This window comes from Tyto alba, unplaced genomic scaffold (assembly GCF_018691265.1).
Source record: "Tyto alba isolate M040663 unplaced genomic scaffold, T.alba_DEE_v4.0 Super-Scaffold_10, whole genome shotgun sequence".
NCBI classification, from domain to species: Eukaryota; Metazoa; Chordata; class Aves; order Strigiformes; family Tytonidae; genus Tyto; species Tyto alba.
Genome location: NW_024881262.1, coordinates 29,210,634 through 29,228,084, shown reverse-complemented (window position 1 = coordinate 29,228,084; position 17,451 = coordinate 29,210,634). Strand labels below are relative to the sequence as shown.

The 17,451-nt window shown below is 42.6% G+C and overlaps 1 protein-coding gene across 5 annotated transcripts in view; it reads right to left on the bottom strand.

Annotated features, from left to right (window-relative positions):
* Positions 1-16,065, bottom strand: part of UBXN7 (UBX domain protein 7) — a 29,960-nt gene extending 13,895 nt beyond the window's left edge. For 4 of the 5 annotated variants that reach the window (XM_042796669.1, XM_042796673.1, XM_042796683.1 and 1 more), the window contains exons 1-5: positions 15,948-16,065; positions 12,618-12,765; positions 10,501-10,568; positions 7,550-7,615; positions 5,448-5,560 (exon numbers count right to left, since the gene is read on the bottom strand). In XM_042796669.1, the coding sequence (XP_042652603.1) occupies positions 5,448-5,560; positions 7,550-7,615; positions 10,501-10,568; positions 12,618-12,765; positions 15,948-16,020 (468 nt within the window). In that variant the 5' untranslated portion in view covers positions 16,021-16,065. Of the gene's footprint in view, positions 1-5,447; positions 5,561-7,549; positions 7,616-10,500; positions 10,569-11,478; positions 11,593-12,617; positions 12,766-15,947 lie in introns of those variants that run through there. The other variant, XM_042796681.1, reaches the window with a different exon arrangement.
* Positions 16,066-17,451: the final 1,386 nt, after the last annotated feature.

Here is a 17,451-nt window from a genome sequence, read left to right as displayed (position 1 = left end):
TATAAGTGTGTTCACCATCCTGCTGGTAATGCACTTAACAGCAAATTCAAGGAATTAGGATGTTATGCAAGATTTTGCTGTTTTGGGCAATATTTTGTTCCCCAAACCAAAGCTTTTACTTTTAAAACTGATTTTAGCCAGTGCACTTCCAAGTAGTCAGCCTATCCAATGTGTGATAGACAAACACATGAACCCCACACATTCAGCTTCACAAAGTGAAGAATCTCAGCCTACAAAATGAATCTGCATGGCCAAGTGACCTGCAGAGCCATTTTTATTTTACTCAAAGGAGAAAAAAAAAAATGTAGAAGCATGGAACAGTCCTTCTGTTCTCACAAAGGACCTCATGCTAACTACTTACCACTAATATTACAGTGTCAGAATCCAGTATTTTGTCACCAAGAGAGGAAAGTAGGGCAGGTGACACCTAAGTGACTGGTAAGAGTCTTAAAATATAGTAATTAAGCTTTTATTCAGAAGACTTGTTTTGAGCTAATCGAATTTTGAGAACTAATTCTAGGAAATCAGTTTAAGACAAGGCCTTGAGTTACTGCCCAAGTTTAAAAGGAACAAAAATCCTTATGTTATTGGAGTCAATCGGATTGCTTTAGTCTTGTGTTCTTATGTAATCCATATTGGATTAAAAAACCAAACTCAAAAATATATAACTAGAAAGCTGGAAAGTGCATCTCACTCTTCTATACCTACTTCGTATATTTTCAATATTAGTGAAAACCTAGCTCTACCTCTCTTCCCATCCAGCTAAGGTCCTCGAAAGAATGCAAGCAGGAAATTCCACACAGAACATTTGCAAAGAGTTTTCATCTGTAGGGCAGGTATAGCTTTTGACACTACTTGTAACTTCCTTCTAAAAACAACAGGCTTCACATTTAACGTTTAAAAGGACACAGTTGAATTGCTACCATCTCACACATACAACTCTGCTCTTACACAACTACTGGGATTTTCCTGGGGGAGTGGAGGTGGGTGGAAGGAAAAGAGTGTGTGGGGGGGAAGAAATGCTGTGGGTTTGGAGATTATATTGGTGGGTCATTTTGGTAAGTGACAAAAGAACAAGGGAAGGCTCAAGAGCTGGCTTGCATATCCCAAAAGCTACGTCTGATGGCTTTAGATCCACTGTTTCCAACATCAACCGCCCTCCACTTCTCCTCCTCCTTTGAGGTATAAAGGCCAGCACCAGGCGCTTAAAGAGCACACAGATAGGGTAAGTACAGAACAACCATTCTTTGCAAGCATCTCTTTTCAAGCTTTTGGCAATCAGCAGAGTAGGAACTTTTAAAGACAGAGGTAAATCTCAGATACAACAGGCCAGACATAAAAACCAAACCAATCTGTCCTAAATTTACCTTCACCGCTTCTACTCATTCACATTTCTTATCACTATGACAACTTAGAGCAACAAAGCAGCAATCTGGTTAAGACAATGTGTGAAAAAAGTCTTCTTTACACTCAGTACTGGATCTCACTGGATAATCTCTAGCACTTGCACTACTAAAAATAACATGTTTTCCTCCCATTTGACTTTTCTGAACCATGTATGGTTTATGAACGTTGTGGTGGTTTTTCCTTGCTCAGCTTTGTTGAAATGCACTGCTCCTTTTAGTCAGCAGAGAGAAACAAGGAAGTGGAGCCAGCATCTTGTGACCTTCTAGACATCTGCTAATCAACCCTGATTCAGTTTGGAAGATAACAGGTGACAAAGTCAGAGCATGAGATCATCTGTAATAAGAAATATCCTATCTACTACACTTACACTTCTTGCCTGGGCCAGGGCATACATCCTCTCACCAACCAGCCATTCCTGTGTCAAAGGTGCATCTGCAGGCTATGCTTATGCAAACGGCCAGTCTAGAAGCACCTTATGGAAAGATAATTGCACCATTTGAGTATAGATTAGCTTCCAAGCTATTGCTGCTTGCTATGTACAAAGAAAAAAAAACTTAGTATCAGCTGTAAAGCAGGGAGCAGCTAAAAAACGTTGAACTTGTGAAAAGAGGAAACTTCATACAGACAGACTTTAAATTCTGCAACATTACATAAAATCACTTCACAGAAGTACTGAAATCCTAATGAGTGTTAAGCACAGAACTGTATGTGCCAGAACTACCTCCTCCCTAGGCAAGAAATGCAAACTAAGTCACTTTGGTGTGTACCCCCCACCTCCCAAATTAAATCATATCTCGCATCATATTCATGAAGAGAGGAACACCTGCAATGCTTGAAAGCAGTCTGAGATAAGAGCAAAACCATGTTGTTCTTTACAAAGCATGTTTGGTGTGCAATTTATTTTTCTGTTATACTCTAGTGATTTATTCCTAGCAGATTCTACATTAAGCAGATAACTCTGAAGCTTAACATGCATTAAAGCTCAGTATTATAGTGAGGAAATGACAGTTACAAATCCCTTGCACAATCTTAATTGACAACACCCTCATTGTCCAACTACACAACACTACTCAAAAACTGGCTTTTCAGTGACACGCTGTATGTAAGCTCTGAAAGTTTCCCTGACATTTTCTAGTAGGAAGAAAAAGGCAGTTCAGCTCAACATCTCACTGACCCACCAGTTGTTTGCCTCTGGCTTATACAGCCCCATTCCACCAGTCACAAATAATATCTCATGTTCAAAAAGCTTGCAAGATTAGAAAAAAAGTCTTTTACAGATTTTCTCTATCAAATCTTTTTCACTACATTCCTGTGGTGTAATTTAGTTAATCACACACGTAACTTTACAGGTACAGTAACCATGAGTTGTTCTGTATGCGAAGCACACTGCTTTTTCACAGATAGCAAGTTAAAAAGATTTAAAAAAAAAAAAAAAAAAAATCGATGAAAATTTCTCTTCGAGGGAAGTTAATTCTCACCTACCCTTACAAGCTAGTATTACTGAGTTAAAATGAGATGGCAACTTTTTGCACCTTACTGATAAAGTTTCTTTGTAACTGAAGAAAAATGAGGTTTCTTGGGGAAAACCAAAGATAACTAAATCTACTTACTATCAAAATCAACTTTAGAGTACCCAAAGAGGAGCAAGAAAAGATGAGTAACAAAGACACATGAAAACCTTAGTAAGACCATATGCCACCACTTTTGCTAAGTTCAAATAAAGTCACAAATCCTAAATGATTCTATGATAAATGTACATGGCACAACACTGGCAGAATGTTCTTGCCCACCCTGCCTCCAGAGGTTAGAAAACACCACACACCAATAATAACAAGAAAATGCCACTTAGATTAACACTAAACTACAAGAGCATCAACATGACAGTATTTTCTTTGGTACTTTGGAATGTGATAAACACCTCTGATTCATTATATAGTTTATATATGCCTATCTAAGCCTAGAGAAAAGGAAGAAGCTAACAGCAGCTTGCTAGAGATGAATTTTGAGAGACTCTGGTCACTGGATTCACAGGAGGCCTGGCACTGTCCCAGGCTGAAGCAGTACGGAAGTCATAAAAGGTAAAGTGGAAGTGGTAATAGTCAACAAATTAAGAAGCTGAAGATTTTTACTGAAATGAAGTTGAGGAGCAGCAGTTTGAAATTAAGGGTATCCCATGGGACAAGGAACTGTACAAGAACACAAAAAGGTGAATACCAATACCAGAAAGTGTACATGTCTTTAGATTCAAGTGACTGCAAAGAATAGGATAAGGTGTGTATGTACAAACCCTCCCCCTCTTCCTCACATTTTGTTTGTTTGGGGTTTGGGTTTTTGTTTTGCTGGGGTTTTTTTTTCTTTTGTTTTGTTTTTAATTTACAAGACTGAATAAGAATACAGAAACTTTAGGACAATCAAATCTAGCAATCAGTTATTTCATCCTCTGGAACTACCTCTGACTGTGGCAGATGCCACAATCAACATTGCTGAAGTCCTGGTATGTGTTCAGCAAGACACAGGGCAAGACTAGCACACATCTCAAATTCCACAGAAGAGGTCAGAGAGCACTTGCTGACTGTTTATCCATCCCGGTCTGGAGCAGCACTGGCTGTTTTCACGTGAATTCCCTTTACTATTTGCCTTTAACCACACATTCACTGGGTTCACAAACAGCTCTGCATCACTGGCCCAGCAGATAGCATCAGCTGGGGGGCCTGACACAACCTTGTTTGAAATAAACCCTGAACCACGTATCACAAAGCAGGGCTGCCTCAGCACCAGCTACTTCAGTCTGCCCATCTGCTTCCACTGCAATAAATTACATGCCCAGGCAGGCACAGCTATTCCCTGTCAGCATCCTTTCAAACCTGGAATTTCATTACAAGATTAAACATATGGAGGGTACTGTCAGAATACAGGAATTAGTGACAAGCCAACAGATCCCCGGTGATTTGGGAAGCATAAAAAGAGAGATGAGGCCAATCGGATGAGAGCTGGGGCCTCAATAAAGGCACACAGTACTTCTCCAAAAACTCTCCAGCAGCGCTCTAACATTTGTGCATGGCAGTAGAGGCAAATGTGGAAAGAATGTAAATAATATTTTCGTTCAGCTCATGCAGGCAGGTCTCCATCACTGCTTGCAGCAACTGTATTGCACCATTTGACCATTAGTTTGCATTCTCATGAAATCATCATATAATGATGATAACAATAATAATCTCAGCTACTTAAAGATGACCAAGTGGAAGTTCAGTAGTAACTGCAACTTTTGAGAATATCTAGAAATTATGGACTCAAAAAATAAAAATATATACCAATTTGCATATTCTCTAATCACCAGTTAAGTCACTGACCTGTATAATAACAATTTATGACTAGATCAACACATGCATACAGAGACAGGAAAGGTGACACCTGCAATTATTTAAAGCTAACAGTTCTATTCTCAGACAGACAATCTCTTGGATACTTTTTCCATCACTACCAGAGTCAAAAGACAACCACTGTGATTTTATACAAGAGCAAGACTGCTACAGAAAACAAAGCTGTGCCTTCATGACAAAGCCACACAAACACATTTGCTAGCTCAGGTATCAGACACCACTTAGCTGTGTTAACATAACCTTGCTTGAACTTCTTAGCAGGGCTATGCTGCAAACTACATTGCCCCTTGCAAAGTACTTGCTCACCTATCAAAAGCAATGTTACTTCAGCTTTCTCTGTATCGTGCTCTACAGAGATACTTCAAAGGATGCAATTTTTCCATTTTGACCAGCTTCCCTTGTGCACTCAAGCCTTTCACCAAGCGTGATTTGCCCCACTGACATTTAAACATAAACAATGAGGTCTACCATCATTACTTAAGTGCCTCAATAAGTCATCAACATTTACATATGCAGTCCATCAAATATTTACTGCTAGATGTTTTTTTAAACTTTCTGATCATCTGACAATAGATCCATACATGCCAGCAGCCTAACACAAGGCTTGCACGCTGTACGCAGCCATTACATAAGGAACTGCACCAAAATTTCAAAACTTACCGTTTCAAAGCTGCCTTTGTGCATCAGATCAATGGGAGGCCTGAAGAGGTCTGCTAGAGTAGTGAGTTTCTTATCTACTGCCCCTCCATTCCGTAGCTCCTGTTCCTGTCGAACTGCACAGCCCCAAGAGGAAAGGAAGCTGAATTAGACAAAATACTCACAAGAGGGATATATTGCTAGCTATACACAAAACTCTGGCACTCGAGTCATAAGGTTAGACCACATCAAACAAGATTAGCTGCTGTGTAAGGTAAAGCCCCACTTGCCCCAGCTTTCTCAAGCACTGGGCATTTATTTCACTTTTAAAAAACATCTTCATAAATGTGAGTATCAGCAGAGGGGTCATATGCCAGTATCTGAAAACAAACAAGCAAAAAAAAGCTGTTGACTTGTCCCCAGTGATGCTTTTAAAAGGGGAAACTGAGCTAGACTGTAGCATTGTAACTTCTACTTGGAATATTTCTATTCCAGTGTTTTTATTTCTTGACTGTAAGGCAATCCCACAGAAAATAAAAAACAAAACAAAACACAAACTTAGGTTACACAGAGAAGTATCTTTGGATGTTTATATGAAATATCTACTCCTCCCACAATCGGCTCTAGATACTACTGCCTCTTTCTAGTGAACGGGTTTTCGGCCTTGTTTATCACCAAGTACCACACTTCAAACATGCTTCTTTTAGTGGTACCAATTCCATTCAAAATAATACAGAACATATTTCCTACACAGACATGACCTTATACAAGAAAGGTAAATCACAGCAATTGCTCACCTAAAAATGAAGTAGTACAATGTATCTGACAGAACCAAGTCAGCTGAAATGGGCAATAACTATTCCACAACCAAAAACCTCGTAGTGCAAGGAGCTGTCAATGGGCCATAGCATACAAATCATTTTTGAGCAGCCACTGGATCCCTACAGGTGCAAAAACATCCCTGTGGAGCAGGCCCAGGAGCCAGGAAATAACCTGGGCTTTCATGGCCAGGGCTGCTTTTTCAGAGATAGCCAGGCAGCGATATTTATCTCTAAAGTTTTACCAAAAAGCATGATAAAGTTTCATCATAAGCCTTCACAATGATTTTACATATTGGGTATCTCTAAATGTCTTATAACAGAGTGGAGATGATGAGAAAAAAATTTAAGGATATGACGAACCGTATCCTTAAATGATGTATTTTCATTTACACAGCTGCCAGTGACTTTAGTATTTGATGAGTTCATTATTACTGGAAAACCCTGACCAAACCTGTCAGGGGAAAGAAAGTAATTATGAATACTTCTTTTCAGTTCAGCATCCAAGAGCACCTATCTATGTGGGACCCTGATCCACGGTTAGACCTCTTTAACACTCCAGCAATATCAGCAATAACAACTGCACAACAACTTTAACTAAGCTGTGAAATATCTGGTGTTCTGCTGTCAAAGAATCATATTCTATGAAACTTAACGGCTTAACAGCCAACGCTTTGTCATTTGGAGATCCTGCACGTGAACAGGTAAGACAGTGGTAAACAGCAATTAATTTCACAAGAACCTTGTGCGCGGCCAATGAAGAAGCCTCAGCGCTACTCAAATCTAATTCAAGTGCCAGAATGGCCACTGGCTAGCCAAGAAAAATTCAGTGGATAAACTTAATTTCTACATGGGTGTAAGATTCTTCCTCCTTTTCAATTCCCACTAGAGCAGAAAAAGTATTTTTTTGAGAGTTATCAAGAAAATACTTGCCATACCAAAAAGCAGACAGAATACACTGCCTGCAGATTTTATTTCTGTAACACAGGTTAGTGTTTGGACCAGCATCCTCACTACCTTCTTCATATGTCCATTACTCAGTACTCTCCCTTCAGCCACCCCAGAACAATAAACTAACAATCTTAACTGTACCACAAACGTGGAAGAGACATGTCAGCAAACAGTCCTGACACTACAACAATGAACAGCCTAGTAATGTTATTTAAAAAACCTTCTGCTATACAGTAGGCAATTTAAAACCACTCAACAACTGAAAGCTGTCCTACCCTACAACAGAAACTACTTTTCAACCCTAATTGCATTAACAAAAAAATAGAACCTCTAGCTTCTTGATCTGTAGACACTTACTGGTTTCTGTCTGAAAATCCCGAAAGCCATCAAATATTGAGCGCGCAGGTCTGCGTCTTTTAGGAGCTTAAAAAAAAAATTATTTCAAGAATTATTTCAAAAATATACTATCAAAATAATCACATATTACTATTTTCCATCATATGTGGGGGGAAAACAGGATAGGAACACAAAGCATGAATAATGTGGGAGTAAGGTCATTAGGAAGGGCTGGAGGAGGATGGAAATAGGTAGTGTGTAAGACCCATTTCCTAACATATCCTCCCTCCAGCAAATTTTACCCCAGAAACCAAACATGTATCAGCAGTACACAGAAGTTTAAAGTTAGCCCTTTCTGATGGGCTCACTGAGGCCCAGCAGTATGTAGTGACAGAGCTGTTCCAGCATCAACATGTCACAGTTCCAGTCAAGGTTTTCACCAAAGGCCTTCAAGTAGATGGAAAAACTTTCAAAGATTAAATCCTTCCAATGGAAGAGCGTGGCTTTTTACATTGCATCCAGTATCACTATCTGCAAGGAAACCTACAGAATAGATTATCTGCAGCTGAACAGTGAGAGCAACCCAGGCAGGTAACTGGAATAGTACTTAAAAGTACCACTGAAGTCCTACAGTACAGCTCAGCCGCTGTACTTGGAATGCAAACTAGAACTGCCTGCCAAGACTTATTCCAACTATTCATCTGCATTATCATTAACTGAAAGCAGAACAATTTTAAGATAGAACCTTCAAAGCCTAATTGTTACAAGACATAAGTAATAAACAAATTAAAGATAAATACAACATATACCCACCAGAAACCTGTAGTAAGAAAAATCCATTTACTTTGGGAAAGCATAACCTATACAGACGTCAAAGCAAATACCTCCAAAACTTGTTTTTAGACATCTTTACTGGTTTTGCACCCATAGTGCATGCGGCATCTTTACCTTTCACTTTGTGCCACACCAAGGGCATAAAGAATGGTACATAGTTCCAGTTCCTTGCATTCTTCTCATAGAGAGTATGAGAGAAAGAATCAGTGTATCCAATACAGACTATCACAGAAAAAGTAAGCCTGAATGAGGAGCATGCTTCTGAATAATGCCTCTCAAACAATATCTCTCTCATCTCTAAATGCTCAGGTAGAAGCACAACCCATTAAAGCCAACTTCAGAGCAACTTTAACTGCAGCTAAGAATAGCAACTGAAGGACCACTTCAGCAAAACCAGCATTTCCCTTGCCAGGCTTAGCTACTGCCTGGCAGTGCTGCCAAAGATGTTCACAGCAGCCCAGGTAGATCTTTTTCTGATACTCTTTGTACAGCAAGATGGGATCCATGAACCGGGCAGAGCATAAATAGACAGGGTCATCTCTTCAACTGGAGGAAAACCTAAGCTCATACGACCACCTCAATCTGACACTGTTAAAACCAGTAACTGGCACACCCCCTGCTTTGAGGTTAGAGCTGAAAAGCCCAACTGAAGTATCTCTCCAGTTTCAGATAGCTTGTCAGACTGCTTCATGTTATGAACAGAAGTGGCATTAGTGAGCATGTCAGCACTGGCTGGACCACACCGTGCCAGGAGGCGATCACTGACGCACAGATCACCTCAGCTGGGCAGTTAGTGACAGTGAGTCCGAGATCTGTGTGTGACAGGTGGGCAGAAGAGGACTAAGCATTAGTGTCAGCAAGTCTTAATCTTGCACTTCTTAGATTCCTGAACCCACAGGAGTTTACAGACCTCTGCCAAATACCCTGTTGGGCCACAGGAATGCACTGTCTTCAGAGAGCTCTCAGCAGGGCACCTTCCTCTGGAACCACGTCTCAGCTGATGCATCCTGGCTAAAGACCTCTCTGATGTCAAAAAAGATGGATCAAGAGAAAACCAGTTCCAGGGTAAAACTGAAGCTTGGCCTTCTCCTTCCTATCACAGGAATTAAACAATAGAAAAGAGCATTTTTCTATGGGTGTGAGATCACTTTAAAGATGAGCACTTTGTATGCCTTTCCTTGATAAAAACAGTAAGACTCCCAATCCACTTGACATGGCAAAAGCTGTAGGAACAGCCAGAAATGGGCTGGTCAACATGAGAAGGACAGAGCCTCACAAGGCTGGAGGAAGTAAGGATAAAAAGAGAACCTTAGGTCTCCATATACAGACATGGACACTGTGCAAAAGGAGAGGATAATGCACCAGGTAATCCAGTCCTGCTAGGGAAGTTCCACCCCTGTGCTGCTGTAAAAGAACCACTACAGCAGAGGTCTGAGATTGAGGTTTTGAGATGCAGAACATTAGTGCATTACAGGAGTACTAAACAGTGGGTTAGATACGTACCCAAAAGAAAACAGCATTTCTATCACTTGTTTCCTTAGAGCAAAAAAATGTTTCAAAAGCAAAAGTGGTAAACAGCTTCGGAAAACAAATAAGAAAACTAGCTGTGTGGTGCAATTTAAAGAGCAAATTACATTCCTAAATGAGAAATGGAGAAAATGATGTGTAATCATATACTTCAGCCCTTCTTCATGATCTATCATCTCCTTGAGAAGCATGCATTTGTCCTCTTCATTTTCACTTGTCAGTCAAGGCTCAATCTTTTATCCCATCACCTTGAACACTTTCACAGCAGTACTGCTTGGTTCTGAACCCCCAGAATGCAGATGTATACTTATCATAGCTAATTGGCTGTTGCCTCACAAAATCTCATGAAACAGGATTTAGCAAATTAGTACCACTGGGAATGTAGCATCTCTAATGTGCGAGGTTTTCAATAACACTGATGTTATTTCCAAGTATGCAGTCATGTTACACGGCTGCAGAGTCGCAGCAGGGGGGAAAAAAATATAAAGAAAAACAAAAATAAAAATACATACAATGCTTTCTTCATATTCAGCAAGTTCTGTTTTTCTTTTGTCATTTAGCTCATCTCAAGGTAAAGAAAACAAAAAAGCAAAATAACAACACAAGCCTACCTCCAAACAAGGGCTCAGGCTCTACTAAAATTTCCTGTTTTTGAGGAATTGGAGCTCGTACTTCATCCCTATCACAGGGGAAGAAAGAAAAAAAAAATAAATGAGAGAGATGACAATACTGCAAGTACTATATAAACCACATCCCATTGTGCTCCAAAGGCTCCTGCAACTTGAACCACCTAAGGATGCTTCCGTACCACTGCAGAGAATCAAGAGATTTAGGGTCAAAAGGGACCTTAGGAAACCATCTATTCCCACTCATGGCACTGATGCAGGACTTAATACACTCTGCATCAAGATCTGGCATGGATGTAAATCCTGGCAGAAGATTACACAAATCCCTGGTTAACTTGATCCCAGGTTTTGCCAATTTACTATTTAAACATTTTTTCTTCTTCAATAACTTCCTCAGAACTTGAAAAATTTCTTAAAACTTAGCAAAGGCTGCTAATTAATCCACTTGCCACCCTCCTCCCCTGATTATCTAGAAAGAGTCCTAGAAAGAAAAAAAATATTATCCTCATTACCAGCTTTCTTCTGTTGGAAGACTTTTTGCTTCCACCTGAAACTCACAGCCCTCTCTTTTCCAGAGGAAGGAAACAAGATGGTCAAGATGCCCATTTCCCCCAGCTTCTGAAGCAACTCTCTGCTTACATAGATGGGCTCCCTCACATATCACCGCCTTAGTTACGCTTGCAGACTGCTAGAAAATCTGAAATTATGACTAGGAGAAGAAAGGAAATCGCAAGAGCTCTGAAACAGTATCACTTACTCAGTGTGGTCGCCTGGCCCACGGACCTACCCGAAGGAGGGCATGGGCTCACCCAAGGAAACCCACTGCTGTATCCTGCCTATGAACTACTCCTGACGAGCCCTCTTCCCTCGCAGACTCCTCAAAGTTGTAAACCGTGCGGTTTGTGGCTCCTGGCCACGCAGGTTTCAAAAAAGTAACTCATAATGTCAGCAAGATGCACTAACCTTGCTATTAACCTCCACATCTTTGATTGCTGTTGTGAAGCTAGTTATTCTCCATTTTGCATTTGCATATTTATTGTTCTCTCTTCCTAGAAGTAACACTAAGCTGACCAGCACCTGGAGGGTGTCAAGTATAAAAAAGAAAGGATTCCAGTAAAAACTTGAATCTTAAGTCACTGATGTGCCAGAAGTTGTCTAGAAATAAGAACTCTAAACACCTATACAGTGATAGAGAGTTTTAACTTCATTACCTGTCAAAGGTTCAAGCAGGAAGGCACTTGACATCAACTATAAAGGTTAGTACTAGAAGAACTGTTAAATTTACACATGTGCTTCAGAAGTCTGAGTGGCAAGAAATTTCTTTAAACGTTAGTTGTCTTTTTCCTGAAGTAGAAGATTTTCATAAAGACAAAAGCATGGCTAGGTTTAATTTAGAACATTTAACGAAGGTGACTTACACCAATTAGCTTCCACTCAAAACATTCCATTTATCCCAACCAGACAAATTAACAGGCAGCACTGAAAGACTCTCTGCCTTGCCCAAGCAGAACAACTCTTCCCTTTATTGGCATCTGATGTGTATGACACTGATGCAGATTTTGTAGTTGCTTACTTCTCTGCATACTAGTACACACAATCTAGCCTTTCCAGTGCCAAATCTGATTACAGTTAAAACAACACAGTTACAAACCCTTACAAATGGGACTAAGGTCACTACATTGATAAGATCCATAACAGAACTCTCTAACTGTCAAATTAATGTAAAGCAAGACTGTTGGAGCAATTTAAAAATCAGAATCTCTTACTACTGCATCCCCACTTTAATGTCTTGGGTTGTTTGAAAAAAAAAAAAAACAAAAAACAAACAAAAAAAAAACAGTATCTAAAAGCTACAGAAAACTTCTGAAGTACATGCAAGAGTGCCTAACTTGTGTTGGTCTACATACCAACTTAGGTAGTAAGAGGTTATTTACCCAGAACAACATTAGAGCAATCAATTTAACAAGATAATGAAAGCAGCACATATTACAGTGAGCTGACGGCAGGTTAGAAGGGACAATTACCTTATTTGTTCTGCCCTGCACTATTACATTCTTAAGACAGACTACTCATTTATACAGACATCTTCATCAGGTACGTACTCAGCGTGCGGCTGAACAGCAGACACCCCTGCAGAACTGGTGCTCGGCTCCTCTGCTATGCCTCCACCATCCAGAAACATGGTGACAGCCATCTCCAGATTATTGTTGCATGCTTCAAGCATATGCTTTCCCACACTTTCACTGGCACCTGTAATGCCAAAGAAAAATTAAAGCATTCTTTGGAAAGCATTTTGATTGGAAATGCTAGGAACAGCTGACTGGCAAGCTTCTTCTCTCAAGGCATTAATAATTGGAAAGAGCAGTTCATCAGTTATCATTTATCTCTGAAGCACAACTATGAAACAAGACAAACATATATATCTCACAGGGAAAGGGAATGCCTGCATATAGGACAGCCAGACTTCTTCCTTCCATCAAGAGAAAACTTAGCTGAAGCCATATGAGGGGCTTTAGCACAGCTTTTTCTTTTATTCTAGAAGTCAGACCTTTTCCTAGTATGATTTTCCAAACACTAGTAGGCACACACAAAGAAAATTAAAACCTGACTTAATATTTTAACAGGGAGGATATTAAATCAGCTGCTAAAATTTTGTACCCACTTAGATATTTAGAGAGGGAAGAAAAGATATCCTGCTTTACTGACTGCGCTCAAAGGCAAAAACAAACCAGGAGAAGCTCACTTCACGTAAGACAGGAGAAAAAAAGCACATGTCTACACGGTTATTTGTATAATGACTAAAATATATTAAAATCTCTAAGTGCAACTAAATCCGGTGCCGTTTTTGCTGCTCAGAATGAAACAGCAGTTCTTAGCATCACTTGGAACTCTTTCCTCAGAGGGTCAGCCTCTGCCTCCCAACTTCTCAAAAAAGACACCATCAGCAGAAGCATCAATGGAAGCTCTCCTGCACTCAACCCTTTAAATGTCTACCTACTACAGCATCTATCTATCTAGGTGGTGGGCTGCCAAAGAGTTTATTTTCATATGGGAAGGGCTGGTAGAGAAGAAGAGTGGCAAAATGCAGCCGAACCAGTTTGGGAGTAGCTTTTAGATCTGTAGTAATTCTTACTAGGTTCACTGCAAGTCACCAAAACAAAGAAAACACTTTCCCCAGCATCAGATCACAGGTAACACGAGTTTGGGCAAAACACATTTGGACACTTCTCGGATTTTCTGGGAAAGATTCAAGAAGCTCTAGTCTGAACAGAAAATACACTTTGAAACTGTTGAGATAAATCAGTTCTAAATGACCCGCACCACTACATTAAAGCACGGACAAAGCTAAACTGACTGAGGGAAGTGGTTTCCAAAAAAAACAACCTGCCATGACAAGTGTACTTGGATGGCCGTCAGCTGTATTTTAAGACCTTAACCGAGATGAAAAAAAGCACAAAAAAAAAAAACTAGTGGCATCTCAAAAAAATGACGCGAGAGCATCAAGTTTGCATTCTTCAGACAAACTGCTCTTTGGCATTTTCAGCTCATTTCAACATCAACAGTAGCACTTAAACAATACCTGTGTAGTTTGGAATACACACACTACCCTACAACCTCACTGTACAGTCACGTGAGGTCACTCACTTAGAAGAACTAGAAGAAAAATGATATTCAATCCTCTGCTATTTAGCGATACCAACACAGAAAGTGCTTGTACCGATTCTTCGTGATTCTCCATTACTCCTAAGGAAACTGCCATCACATGCATGTTTTTAGTGCTTGTGCTGGCAAACAGAAAACACTAAATATTTTCTGTGTCTCACAGCAAATTTCACAGAGATCCCATAATTTCACTGGTAAAGATACAGAGGAGCTACATTCCCTTAGCAACGCTTTTCCGGATGAGAGCAAAGAAACACAATTCTGCTGTCTGGATAAGAGAAATGTATCAGGGACTATTTCTCCTCATTCCTCACTATCACCTGTGCTAGAATCAAACCACTTGTACAGTATTCATTCAGCCTTTTCCCCACAGACAGGAGTGATTTCCTACACTTACAACTCAAAGTTGAAAGCTGCTAACACAAACCACTGAGGGTGTGTGCTTCTGAGCACCTGTCAAATCATGCCAGAATTGGCAAGACAAGCTCTACCACAACAGACTTTTAGATCTAACCTTAAATGCTGTTAAAATGGACGAGAAAAAAAAAAAAAAAACAACTTCAAAACTCTACTTTAATAGTGGATGGGTGAAGCCAGCAGGGGTTTTTTTCCTCTGTGAAATCCTATGAGGGGTGCTCTTATGTTTAGCATAAGCCATCCGTATAAGCACAAAAAGCTGTCGGGAAGAGCAAACTCATCTCCACCTGCTCTGGTTCAGCTTTTAGCAAATACCTGAGGCACCAACTGAAAACACAAGGCACATACTATAATAAAAACATATTTGCTGTAGGTTGTTCTTATTCAGAGGGTTTATTCTAAACTGCTTCTTGAAGGACAACTAGCTGATCAATAATTTTCTGGTGTACCCTCCCGGCACGTTCAGTGTACTGAACACCCTCAACACCCCCAGGCAGGATTTGAGCACATCCGAGCCCAAATACAGCAACACAACGTTAAGCTGAGCTGGTCAGAATAACGGAATTCAAAGCAGTTTCACTTATGACAAGCAAAAAGCCAAAGCAGTTTTATTAAACACTCCCTCATGATTTGATACGTCATGCCAAAAGCAAGGGGGGAACTATCACGAAGCAGATTAAGCACGAAGTGGGTCAAGTGCTCAAAGTACAGAAGCCAAAGCCGGGATTGTCACCTGCTGCATACTTCAATTTAAAAGCAACTTGATATTTTCTTTAGCAAACTAAATTCTCACTTTAAGCTGTTTGGTTTTTGTTTTTGTTTTTTTTTGTTTTTTTTTTTTTAAACGCGGCTTCAGCTCCAGTCTCCCTCCCGGCCGCCAGCTTTCTCCAGAGGAGCGGGACGCGGTTCGCGGGGCGGCCCCGGAGCGCACCGCCGGGAGGGAGCACCCCCACCCGCGCCACCGGGGACAGCCGAGAGACCCCTCCAAGCCGCCGCAAAAAGCGAAGGGGACGCCGCGACGCCCGGGGCGGAGGCACCACGGGTGCCCAGCCCGGGCCTCGGGCACCTCCCGCTGCGGCGGGCCGGGCCCCGGAGCGCGGCCGCTGACAGGCCCGGCCGGTGCCTCTCGCCTCTCGGGAGGCCGCGGCGGCAGCGGGAGGGCCCTCACAGGGACACGGCGGGGGGAGCGTGCCCGGGGCCGCCCGCCGCCGCGGCCCGCTCCTCCCGCTCGGCCTCCCGGCCCGCCCCTCTGCCCGCGGCGGCGGCGGGGGAGGGGGGAGGCCGCCCGTTAAGCACGCGGCGACGGCGGCCCTGGGCCGAGCTCCGCGGGCCCCGGCTTCCGTGTGCCTCACCCGTGATGGCGGTGAACTGCTGGATTAACCCCTTCAGCGCCGAGGAGGCCGCGGAGCCCCCGTGCGCCGCCATCTTGCCGCCGCCGACACAACAACACGCACGCCGCCGGCCCGCCACGCTCTGCGCAGGCGCGGCGCCCGCCCGCGCCCTTCCTCTGCCCGCCGCCGGGGAGGCGCCGCCGCGGGCGGGGCGGGGCGGGAGTTGCCGTGGCAACGCGACCGGCCCCGCCCCCGTCACCTCAGCGGCGCGGAGAGGCGGGAGTTGCCGTGGCAACGCGGCCCGCCCCGCCGCGGCTTTTCAAATGCTGGCGCGACTGGCGCGCTTTTCTCCCCGACATTCCGGACCCTCCCCTTTCAATAGGGGCAGGACTCGAGGTGCCTTAACCTCCGTGCTGAAACACTCGTGACATGAGGGAAGAGCTTCCACGCAGGCTGGCCGTGGCACCGACGCCTGCGGCGAAGCAAGGGGTCTGGCGGGCCTCGGCCCTCAGGCCCGAGCGTGTACAGCGGCCACAGGTGCTTCAAGGGAGGAGGCAGGGCCCAAGGTGGCCAAGATATGGTGTGGCTGCGCCTGTCAAGGGAGCCCGTTGCAGGGCATCCCTTGCTATCAGGATACTTTCGCTGTCGGCTCTTCAAAGTCAGAAGAGGAAAACCCTCAACAACAAGCATGCTGGGTGGTTTTGATTCTTACGCTAACTGCAGAAATCGCACCTGTAGAAAAGGAACGTTTTACTACTTCCCGTTGTTTCACAACATAACACAGCATGTGGCTGGCTTGCTGCCAACACCGTGTGCAGGCTGGAGTGATGCAGAGTACCTTACCATTAACAAGTACCTACCAAAGTGAGTACCACACAAAGCAGAGGTTTCCTTAAAGTCTAAGAATTCTAAAACTTTCTGCCATGAAAACAGGTAGATCTGTTCCCTCTCTTGCTCCTCTCCCTACCTCTCATCCCCACACCAGCTCTGGCTCTCAGAGAAGCGACCAAGCCTGTTAAAGTATTTGGGCTTTTTGGTACTTGCTTTTTTTTCCCAGCAGTTGGATGAGCTGTATTTATTCACAAAGTGGACAAATAAGCCACTAGAACTAGCTGAAGGCAGGAGAGCTCACCCTTCTGAGCAGCAGTGAACCATTACACTGGCTCAGGCAGGCTAAGTACAGACTCTGGATTCACAAATACCATTAAACCTGTCAAAGCCGATTTCACCTGCTTCAGAGTTCCCGGATTGTACCAATGGAAACAGGGTGTTGGTACAACCAAAATCCACACAGCACTGGCCACATTCCACCCTCTAACAAGAAAAATCTAAAAGAACAGGCCAAAGAGGTGCCTGGTAAGGATTATTTGCCATGCACTCAGTGAGGAATGTGATCATCTTTGGGACCTGAGGGTTTGTAGTACCCCACCTTGGATAAGGCTGCTGGTATAAGTTGTAGATTTTGCAGATTTTGCAGTTAAGATTGGGTTTTAGCTAATGATCAACTTCTTAGTCTTGCTTTCTT